Source organism: Dreissena polymorpha, chromosome 2, assembly GCF_020536995.1.
Source record: "Dreissena polymorpha isolate Duluth1 chromosome 2, UMN_Dpol_1.0, whole genome shotgun sequence".
Classification (NCBI taxonomy): domain Eukaryota; kingdom Metazoa; phylum Mollusca; class Bivalvia; order Myida; family Dreissenidae; genus Dreissena; species Dreissena polymorpha.
This window is the reverse complement of record NC_068356.1, coordinates 150,218,098-150,229,675: the sequence shown is the minus strand read 5'-3', so window position 1 is coordinate 150,229,675 and position 11,578 is coordinate 150,218,098. Positions and strand designations below refer to the sequence as shown.

Sequence of the window (11,578 nt, the reverse complement as noted above, 5' to 3'; positions counted from 1 at the left end):
TTACACTCAATTCTCAACATCAATACAGTTTGTGCGTGCACCTTTTATTTTCAGAGAATTACCAGCGCAAAAACGTTTATACTTAAAGGCTATATTCTCATATTTAGTACTTACTTCCATATTCCTGTCAACATGTTAACATGTAAAAGTATAAAGAGCAGTGGAAGCGAGGCCCCACTTTAATGCATTGCATTTCAACCCGCGAGGTATCGGGTCGATTCGCGGTTAGTGTGTGAATGTCAGAGTTTATATACAGGTCATCACCGGAGTTCACGGCCAGTAAAATAATCGTTATATAATAAAGACGCTATCCATGAACTAGGTGACCTGGAATGTTCTTAAGACCAGAAATATGTTAAATGAAGATATTCAGCAATATAATTATGGTATGTCAATAATAGATTCTAAATGTGTTTTCAACAATACAATGATAAATACTTTTTTTGATTAATTAAACAATAATTATTCCACCATATTGACTTATGTATTAAGCATGAGCGCGATTATTCTCGATACTGTTAATAATCAAATCAAATAGCAATGCCCGACAAACCACTAAAACAGGTTTGTTCGAACAACGCGCCTATAAATATGGATACTTCGGGTGTGGCGGGTTGACTCCTATGTTTTAATTTCACTTCCATTCTTCTTTTGGTTTTCTGTTTTGTATCTATAGGTTTATGACCAGCAATATGAAATAATGTAAAATAAGCCGCGAAAACTCCGCGTAACATCCAGTACTGCGTGTGATGCAGCTAGGAGCTGCACAGAAAAAGACATTCGCTATCCTTGATCTCATTCGTTGAACTATCAACGCCGTATATCTTTTTTAAAGATATTTCTGTTACAGTTGCATTTGATAAGCTCTCTACAACTCTTATCAGCTTCCGGAAGAGAACTCCAAAATGGGACCCAAGTGTCATTGTTCTTGATCCATCCCCAGTCACTAGGATTAGGCAACTCAGGATTCGCAATCATGGCTTGACCCCAAACGTGACCTGCTTGATACACAGCCCTATTAACATGCTGGACAAGTGCGCACCTGGTAGGAGGAATGTTTTCAATCTGTCTATTTCCTCGAGAAAAGAGATGTTGCCTAGCTTCATTTACAGATGCATGGGATGAGGTTTTGCTGTACAATAAGATAATGTATCGTTCCACAACTTTGAAATCATCATCTGTCACTGAAAGTAATGGACTTGACAACCGTTTAAATACTGGAAAAAAAGATGAGGGAGCGTAATGAATAGCGTGAATGCTGTCGTTTTGCCAATGCCTGCAAATGCAGAGACGCTATCGCATCCTGACAATGCATGAAGAAATAAAAGGCCAAACGAAACATCTTTGCCAAGACGACTGGCTATCAAATGAGCTGGTATGTACCTGAAATGTTTGGCGTGTCCAAATGCTAGCCACAGTTCACAATTTTCAAACTGACTGATGGTGTAAATCGTTAGCACTAAGACATCTGTGTCAGTTGCATGAAGCATTACTCGCTTGTAGCATTGTTTATACGCATCCACAGCATGCAAAATCATACGAGAATCAGCTTCCTCATAGTTGCAAGGCTGTATATTGCTGATATCTGGTTCCACTGGCTCAGTGCTGGTGTTAGCAACTAAAACATTATCTCTAAAAGTGGTCCAGTGTTTTTTTTTCACCGTTTTGGGAATGGGGCCGGTTCCCTTTGGATTGGGAAAATTTGCAGCGTTTTGACTAAAATTGGGAAATTAGTGTTGTTGTTGTTTTGCTAAAAAAATGCTTCAAAAAACGAGGATACAAGTGTGTCCTGTATTATATTTACTAAGGCGGAACTTATATGGATGTGAGATGAACAAAATATTGAGATCTAAAAAAAATTGAAACCTTCCATTGGGAATTTTTTAGCTCCCATTTAGGAAAAATATATACTTTTAAGCTCACCTGATTGCTCAGGTGAGCTTTTGTTACCGGTCTTTGTCCGTCGTCTGTCCGTCGTCCGTCCGTCCACATGTGTTCGTAAACACTCTAGAGGCCACATTTATTGTCCGATCTTCATGAAATTTGGTCAGAAGCTTCGTACCAATGAAATCTCGGTCAAGTTCGAAACTGGGTCGTGCCGGGTCAAAAACTAGGTCACTAGGTCAAAAAAAGAAAAAACCTGTAAACACTGTAGAAGTCACATGTAATGCCCAATCTTCATGTAACTTTGTCAAAATGTTTGTCTTAATGCTATGTTGGTTGAGTTCAAAAGTGGTTCCGGTTCGTTGAAAAAAAACCCGCCAGTGGGCGGGGCAGTTTTCCTTATTTGGCTATAGAGAAACCTTGTACACACTATAGAAGTTACAATTTTTGCCCAATCATCATGAAAGTTGGTCAAAACATTGGTTTTATTGATTTCTCGGACGAGTTCGCTAATGGTCCAGATCGGTGAAAAAACATGGCCGCCAGTGGGCGGTGCATTTTTCTCTATATGTATATAGTTAAAACATGTGAACACTCTAGAAGTCACATTTTTGAACCAATGTTCATGAAATTTGGTCAGAACATTTGTTTCCTTGATATGAGAGTTGAGTTTGAAAATGGTTCCGGTCAGTTGAATAACATGGCTGCCGGGGGGGGCAGTTTTCCTTATTTGGCTATAGAGAAACCTTGTAAACACTCAAGAAGTCACAATTTTTGCCCAATCATCATGAAAGTTGGTCAAAACATTGGTTTTATTAATATCTCGGACGAGTTTGAAAATAGTCCAAATCAGTAAAAAAAACATGGCCGGCAGTGGGCGGGGCATTTTTCTCTATATGTATTGAGTGAAAACATGTGAACACTCTAGAAGTCACATTTTTGGCCAAATTTTCATGAAAATTGGTCAGAACATTTGTTTCCTTGAAATGAGAGTTGAGTTTGAAAATTGTTCCGGTCAGTTGAATAACATGGCTGCCGGGAGGGCAGTTTTCCTTATTTGGCTATAGAGAAACCTTTTTTACACTATAGAAGTCACAATTTTTGCCCAATCATCATGAAAGTTTGTCAAAACATTGGTTTTATTGATTTCTCGGACGAGTTTGACAATGGTCCAGATCGGTGAATAAACATGGCCGCCATTGGGCAGGGCTTTTTTCTCTATATGTATATAGTGAAAACTAGACTGTTAACAGCCCTGCATTATCATTTCATAGAGATAACTCTCTCCTACTTCTTGTACTGTATTTATACTATACAGAGTTACGTTTTCTTATCTGCTTAAAATGCTGATAATTCGGCCAGAAGAGAAACGGAGCTTTGATATTGTATTGCAATACATCTCAATAAGTAATTGTGAAATTAGAAAAAAATATCAGTCTGTTGACAGACTAAGTGAAAACATGTGAACACTCTAGAAGTCACATTTTTGACCCAATTTTCATGAAATTTGGTCAGAACATTTGTTTCCTTGATATGAGAGTTGAGTTCAAAAATGGTTTCGGTCAGTTAAATAACATGGCAGCCGTGGGGGGCAGTTTTGTTATATTTATACATATAAAAAAAATCTCTAAACACTCTAGAAGGCACATTTTTTGCCCAATCATCATGAAACTTGGTGAAAAGATTGGTTTTATATATATCACATAATTAATGCCATAATAATTGCCATTAGATTGTCCAAATTTTCATTATATTTCACAAAATCCTTGTAAACACTCTAGAGGTCACAATTTTGTTTCAGATTTTATGAATCTTGGTCATAATATTTATTTTTGTAAGCAAAGTTTGATGTTTTGTAAGGGGGGTCAACTCAAAATATAGGTCACCAAGTCAAATCTTACAAAAACACAGACACTCCATATGCCAGAGTTTTGGTTCAATAATGATAAAACTTGACCAGGATGTTTGTCTGGACAATATCTAGGTAAAGTTTGACGTTATGTAAAGATTGAATGAACCGACTCCTCTCAGGTGAGCGAACTAGGGCCATCTTAGCCCTCTTGTTTCAATTAGGAATGGGTCCGGTTATCGGACCCGATTTTGAATTTTGAAAAAACACTGTGGTCAGAACCACCATCCCTGGTGGTGTTTTCAAAAGACTAATTTGTGTTGCCAGAAACTCGTAAAGTATTGTTTTGTTTTCATCAACCCTTAAGAATGATTTCCAATTAGCAGGAATTCGCGTCGATCCGTTTACTCTGATTTTATCGCCTGTCCCTCGACTGTGTCTAGTATGTACTTTGAGGCTGTCGGTCTGTATGTATCCCATACTACATCGATCCTGTCGACTGACATTAGCTGCTTAGATATATAAGGTAATACAAGCTTCAATGCATAATCACTGAACGTTAGAACTCTCTTGTCTGACCTGTTGGGATCCAGGGACTGAACAATGGCAGCACCATCTAGTATGCTAACCTCTACAGGGGGACTCATCTCTGGCGATTCATCTTCTCTTTCTTGACACTTCAGTAGCTTTACTACCTAGTCTCATCTTGTTATTTTCTTATATAGATAGGGGCCATGCATGGTTTTCGTGTTCAAAAAAAGTGCCTAAATCACCGTCTCTCATATGACATGAAATATACATTCTAGGAAATAATTGAATGTCACTTTTCATACTCTTAACTTTTGATGCCTCTGCCTCTTTCTTTCTGGACCCAGTTCGAAAAGGGGGAAGCAAATTTTTCTTTGCTGTCTCGTAAAAACCTTTCATATTGTTGCTTAGACGTTCAACAATCATAGATTCGTACTGAGCATTTCCAATTGATTCTGCTGTCTTGACTGACATGATTACCTCAGGAGACATAACAACTTTTGTGTCAAGTGTATAAAGGTCTGATGTGTCTTCTTTAAAGGGATTTCCCATATCATCTTTCGTTTCGACTAGCTGGCGTACCTGAGTCTGAAACTTTTTTTGTTTAGTTTGCTTCTCCTCGTGGTGTTTCGTATCATCTGAATTGTCTGTATTATCACTCGTTTCCATAAGAATGCGTGATGCTTCTGATGCAGACACCATCCATCTTCGAAGTGCATCTGGATTTTCGGTTAGACCAACGCATCCACCGTCACCCTTTACTATAGCATTCTGTCGCTCATGAATTTGGTCGTGAGCAAGTGCTGAAAATCTGTGTTAAGTTTTATTTGTTACAAAGTGTCCTCATGTGAACTCTTCATGAACATCGATACTTCTTTATTTAAGTAAAATTAAATATTGTGAATGGACAGTCAGTCAACAAGCATAATGAACATGGTTCATTGCAAACATCCATGGCACCATCTTACCCAGACATTCTACATACATCTCGAAATTAGCCTCCCTTTGAGATTTCATAAACTGTAAAAAAAAAAACAGTATTTCAAGCTGCATTGTTTTATTCCAGTACGCAAATTTAGGATATATATTATCCATCATATCTAACCACTGCTGAAAATCTAACTTTTCAGCACTATCTCTGACTCTTTCGGTATACTCTTTAAAAGCTTTACACTTCAATATATAAAGAGCAGCTACCATCACTTGGTGGGCCCACTGACCACGTGAAGTACTAGCACCTTTCTGTATGCTGCCAGCTCTACCAGCCGTGGCTTCTCCAGCTGTGGTTATTGCTGTAATCCAACCACTATCATATAACCATTCACCAAGGACTTTCAAAAATGCCATCTCGATGTGAAGTCCACCCATCATTATAAAATACTTTCTCTCACCGTATTCCTCTGGCCATAAACACTGGATCTGTTTTGCAATAGCATGCAGTGGCTGATCTGCAGTTAAGACAGGGGTCTGAAGTTGATTCTTGTACTACATCGCCTGTTTTATAACATCCGTGCCATGCTTAATCATAGCAAATGACCATGAAATTTCCTTGCTAGAAAAGTTTGGGTTACAATCATGACAATACTAAATATACATTTATATACATGTAGCAGCTTATCATTCTATTATTATAAATTGACAAGAATTCTATAAAGTTTATGTGGCATACTTTTTATGCTATCTCAACTTGTTTATATGAACATTAATAGATGTACATTGAAAACGTAAGGAATATTCAATTGTTTACTTCTGAATAATTTGATATCTTTCTTATAATTGTATATATCATAATTATAATTATGCTCTGAGATCATTACATACTCTTCGCATATATATATATATATATACTTTCCACTACATAGTTTAATTAAGATTAATTAATATGTTGTTTAATTCAATAATAAACTATGTACATGTTCTGTTCTGTTCTTTATATTTTAATCCATCATTCAAATACAAGCACGATGCTCTTTATTAAAATGTGCTTTAGTTAATTAATATTATCTCTTTGATACCTATTAGCCCGACAATATCGGGTTTAGTATAATGATTTACCTATAAATTTGAAATGAAGGTAAATACTATATGATACGGGTATTAAATATATTTACTTCTAATGTTATACAAGTTTGTATATGTACTAAGAGTAATGTACTTATAATCTCCCCTTTCAAGTACGAATTTGGAGGATTATCATGTAATGCATCAATGAATACCCATACAATTTCAACAGTTCACGCACCTCTAATTTATAATTTTGCATTATTTAAACATTTAAATCATTTTAACACAATAATTGTTACATATAGCAATTTAAGGAAAACCTCTATCTCAGAAAAGCCGTTTTACCTCCCTTTTTGAAATTGGTTTAAAAGTAGGTTCCCGGACAGATAGAGCGTGTCCTCACGTCTTATTTTATTAAGGGTATATTAAATAAGCTTCATACCAATTTTGGTGCTTTCTTCAGAAAGTTGAATATCTTTGGTATTTTATGTGCCAAAACCTACTCACTAGTTTAAAAGTAAGGCGTTTGAACAAGGATTTGTGGTTTTTTTAATACATATACAATTACATATTAACGTGGCTTACAATCATTCAATTATTTCCGATGGTTATTGCAGGGAAGCAACTCTACAATATACAACAATTCTACAATGCTAAAATAATAAGCGGATGCATGGAATACTAGTAGATACTCCGTGTCCGTATACGGAACGCGGACACGGAAAGCGGACGAGTAGCGCGGACACGGATGCATGGAATACCGACCTTAGGTCGGGTTTCCATGCATCCGTGTCCGCGCACCGCTTATTATTTTAGCCTTTCCGTGTAAAAAACTAATTCCAAACGTGGTGGCACTTGGATTAGGATGCCGTTATTAGAAGAGCACACATTTTGTTTTATGATGACTGCTGCGGCAGTGCTGCATGTTAGTAGACGGAAACGCAGACATAGATACTGGACACGCGTCATCATAAGAAACCGTCAAACTTACGGCACATACAACCATCTTGTTAGAGAATTAAAGCTGAACCGATTAAGAGTTCCGGACCTACTTCCGTCTTAGAAGACGTCAGTTCGGCGATGTGCTGTCGGTTGTAGAAGAACAGCTGAATAGACGGAGTACGTCACGTCAGTCTATAACTGCAAAGGAACGACTCGCCATTTGCTTAAGGTAATGAAAACAAAACAAGATATGTTTTAAAACATACTTTAATGTGTTTGCATTTATTTGACATAATGTTATGTAGTCACATGATGACACAAACGTAATGAAGTTAAGGCAAACCGTCACGTCTATAAGTTCTTGGCAGAAATCAGCAACACTAGTAATATACATGTAGAATAATTCTGGTTTTATCGAATGTGAAGACGTTGAATATACATACAGCGTGTTATAAACTGGAACTATATTTAAAACGGTATAAGATTTTTGTTGATGAAATATTTCATTTAGTCGTACTATACTCTCGTTGACCAAATAACGATAAGTGTCAATTTAGTGTCGCCAAGGCTTCACTGATAATGTCGATTCCGGTCTGCAGTTGGTTTCTAGATGTGTCACCAACTGTAAGTTGGTACGTTCACGTACCCGTCGATTGCTGACGCAGAGGGTGTTAGAAAATGCGAGTTTGGTACTTTGGGTGCAGCATATGGTATCTGGCCCACTGGTGCATATTGGGGTACAGCTTCATTTGATTCAGCACTATACATCAACGTCGAAAACTGCATATGTAACCAACCTTGTGTAGCCTGTGGTAATTTCTTTGCTCTTAAAGCAGCACTCTCGAAGAACGCATCCATGGGGTGTCTTTCATCCTCCTTCTTGCCTTGCTTTTCCAGTCTCGACGCCTGTGTCTTGGCCATTTCCAGGAATGCGGTTTCAAATGCTGACATTTTATCGACCCGTCTTCGCTTGGTTTTTGGAGGTTGACAAGCGGTTGTGACAATAGATCTTTGAGTCTGCCTAGTAGGGATTAATTCTGAGCTTGTTTGTCTATTCGTACTGGGCTTCCCTGTTGATTCCACTGACGACCTCTGATCTCTGAAATACGTGAAATACGAGATAAATTCTGTTCAATTAATACTGTGCGGATCATGAATAATTAAAACGTTTTATTTGTGTTCAGATTCTTGCCAACCGGCGACACATACACATCATTGGGATACTCATATCGCGCAGGTAAATCTACGATTTCAAACATTGCTCCTGAAGTATGCAAGGTATTATGGGAAACGCTTTCACCGACGTACATGAAAATGCTGTCATATGCAGAAGATTGGTTAGTCATAGCCGAGGATTACCAGGTCAAATGGCAATTTCTTCATCGCTAAGGGGCCATTGACGGAAAACATATCGTGATCAGGTCGCCATTCAATTCGGGGTCTCAGTATTTCAACTATGAGGGCACGTTTTCTATTGTTTGACTTGCGTGAATTGATGCACATTTACAATTCGTGATGATTGGCATTGGTTCCTATGGGAAAAACAGTGATGGGGGAATATTTTCCCTTTCAAATTTTGGCAAGGCACTGTTAGCCGACAATCTTCCCCTTCCACCCGCTTCAATTTTATCTGGTGCAGAGAATCTAGGACCAATGCCTTACGTTCTTATAGGGGATGAGGCATTTCCGTTACAAGAACACATGATACGTCCATATGCAGGCCGCGGATGCACAGAAGATCAACGAATCTTCAACTACAGATTGTCTCGTGCCAGACGCTGTGTTAAAAGCGCGTTCGGAGTTTTTGGCAGCGAGGTTGAGAGTATTTTACACAAAGATTGGTGTTACCCTCATACAACTAAGGACATTGTTACGGCAACCGTTGTCCTTCATAGCCTCCTACAGACAGACTACAGCTACACAGACAACCTCTTTCCTACAAGAGTTTAATGCACAGAGAGTTTAGGGTATCAAGCCATTGCCAAGGGTGGGTTTGCGCGGATCAGATAAAGCAGAAAACGTACGATACAAATTCAAGGAATACGTTGTCCACACAAATGTTTTACCATGGCAAGAAAGTAGGGTCCGCAGAGGCTACTTTGGTGATTCGTAGAACAGAAAACTATTCTCATTATCCTTGAAATTCGACCTGTGAATCAGCCATTGATTGTGTATCATACACGGAATCCTCATCGTCTATTGTTTTGTCTACATGGGACATGTTACTGTCGGTTCTGAAATAAACAGTTCAGATCATTACATTTAACTTGTATTTCAATATCAAATTGTCTAGCGAAGTAGAAAATCTATTTTATGTTTCTTCATTGTCTGTCTTCATTTAAAACGGCATTTGAAACTCCGATTAAGTTGAATAAAGTGTGTTGTTCTCTTACAATAGTTATGCTTGTAAGATTACAAAATTATAGATAATCTTTATTTCATTTATGTTTTAAAATGTTACACAATATTAAATACCCATCTTCCTGTAGGTATTGTTCGAGAACACTCAAAATATCTAGGAAGACCCAACGTTTCCCTTTTTGTGCAGCTCTTCCTGACTTCGGTTTCTCTTTCCGTTTTTTGACATACAAGTCTCTGTGTGATCTCCGTCTGATCTTAACATCATCTCCTGTAACAAAGGTGGACGTCATTAATCGTGAGTAAATTTTAGAAAGTTATTTATAGCCTGTCCCGACCAAATACATACTGTTACTTGAACGCAACTAGTAAGGATGAAGCCAGCAACAGACACAACTCGATATAAATATGGTATTTTATAAACTATTATCAATATCATCATAAAATACGAAATTACTGGTATTGTAAATCCACTAATCGACTTGACGCTAGAAAATAAAACTCGCTTTTATGGCTTATTCTAAAGAAAGATAGTTTGAGTGTTCGTATATACTTGTTTGATGCATAGGCCTATATTATCAAACACGTTTTCTAAGAATTACAGGTGCTTGGAAAATTGTAAATAATCAAAGAACCAGATGACAGTACTGGTGTTACAATGCTTTTGAACAGGATGGATATAAAAGCATCAATATAAGTTTATCTACATCACCACAATTGTGTAATTTTTATTGCTTGTCATTTATCCGCATCATTAATTTAAGATTTGGCATAGCTGCAGTGTACATGGACTTTCAGACAAGCCACAGTTCTTTGTAAAACTTTATTACGAACAAGAGGCTTTTTTGGCATAATTTGTTCGTACCCAATATTTTCTTACCCAAATTTTATCGTACCCTAAATTTGGAAACCACATTTTTTACATATGAGTACGAAAAAAATGTGGGTACGAAAATTTTGGGTAGGAAAACAATTGGATACGAAACTTTTGGGTACGAAAAAATTATGCACAAAAAATGGGTACGAACAAAATTTTGAGTACAAACAAAAATTTGTGTACGAAAAAACGAACAATAATTGGGTACGAAAAATAATTTAGGTACAAACAAGAATTTGGGTACGAAAAAAATTAGGTACGAAACAATTTGGGTACGAAAACAAATTGGGAACGAATTTTTTTTAGTAGGAAAGATGGGGTACCTGTAGGTATACCGGGGTACCCAAAAGTATTATTTGAAAATCGGTATACTGTACCCGGGGTAAGGGGAAGTAGTATCCGTGGGGAACTTGACCCATTCAGCCTAAATACCGATACATAGATTGTAAGAGATTTCAAAAATGGGTACGAAACAAAAATTGGGTACGAAACAAAAATTGGGTACGAAAAGATATTTGGGTACGAAAAATAATTCGTACGAAAAAAAATTGGGAACGTAAAATTTGGGGTACGAAAAAAAAAATTAGGTGTGAGGTTTTTGTCCTGAACCCCTCGATAAATTTGAAAGAGGACGGGAACCAATCTGCCATTACCTTTATCAATGATAATCAGCGAGGTATGCCGATTGATAAAATTTAGCTAACTCAATCGGACTGGCTCGGTCTTTTACATAGGTCGACATTGTGAAGATTTTTTTCACGGTATGATAACTTAGACGAGCTTCTTCGCTGAAGCAGCATCGTCAAAAACACTTTTAAAACATTACAATTATAACAAGCATATGTATTCCAAGTCAACAAATGATTGGTTAGTGTGGAGTCTTGTGTGTATATATATTTAGTAAGCCCGCGATTTTTTTGTTTAACATTTTTTCAGTTAAAGGTTAAATGCTTAGCCCCACAACACAAGACCACAATTGAAAATCTTCCGGTGAATAGCTGCAAATTTTAACTATAATTCAAAATTATTCCCATCTTTCGTGATTCTAGTAAGCTAATTATGGGGTTGGAACACACTCCGGGTTCCACACAAAATGCAGCGTCGTGTGTGAAAGAACATCAGAAGCTTCGAAATAC

General features: G+C 37.3%; 1 protein-coding gene across 1 annotated transcript; it reads left to right on the top strand.

Moving 5' to 3' along the window:
• The first annotated feature begins 8,722 nt into the window (after positions 1–8,722).
• Positions 8,723–9,157, top strand: LOC127870197 (uncharacterized). Its single transcript, XM_052412853.1, has one exon. It carries the CDS (start codon positions 8,723–8,725, stop codon positions 9,155–9,157), a length of 435 nt encoding a protein of 144 aa, XP_052268813.1.
• The last annotated feature ends 2,421 nt before the right edge of the window (positions 9,158–11,578 follow it).

Bases quoted from the DNA above. Each gene is read 5' to 3' on its own strand.
- LOC127870197 (XM_052412853.1), top strand. From the start codon at position 8,723: ATGATTGGCATTGGTTCCTATGGGAAAAACAGTGATGGGGGAATATTT.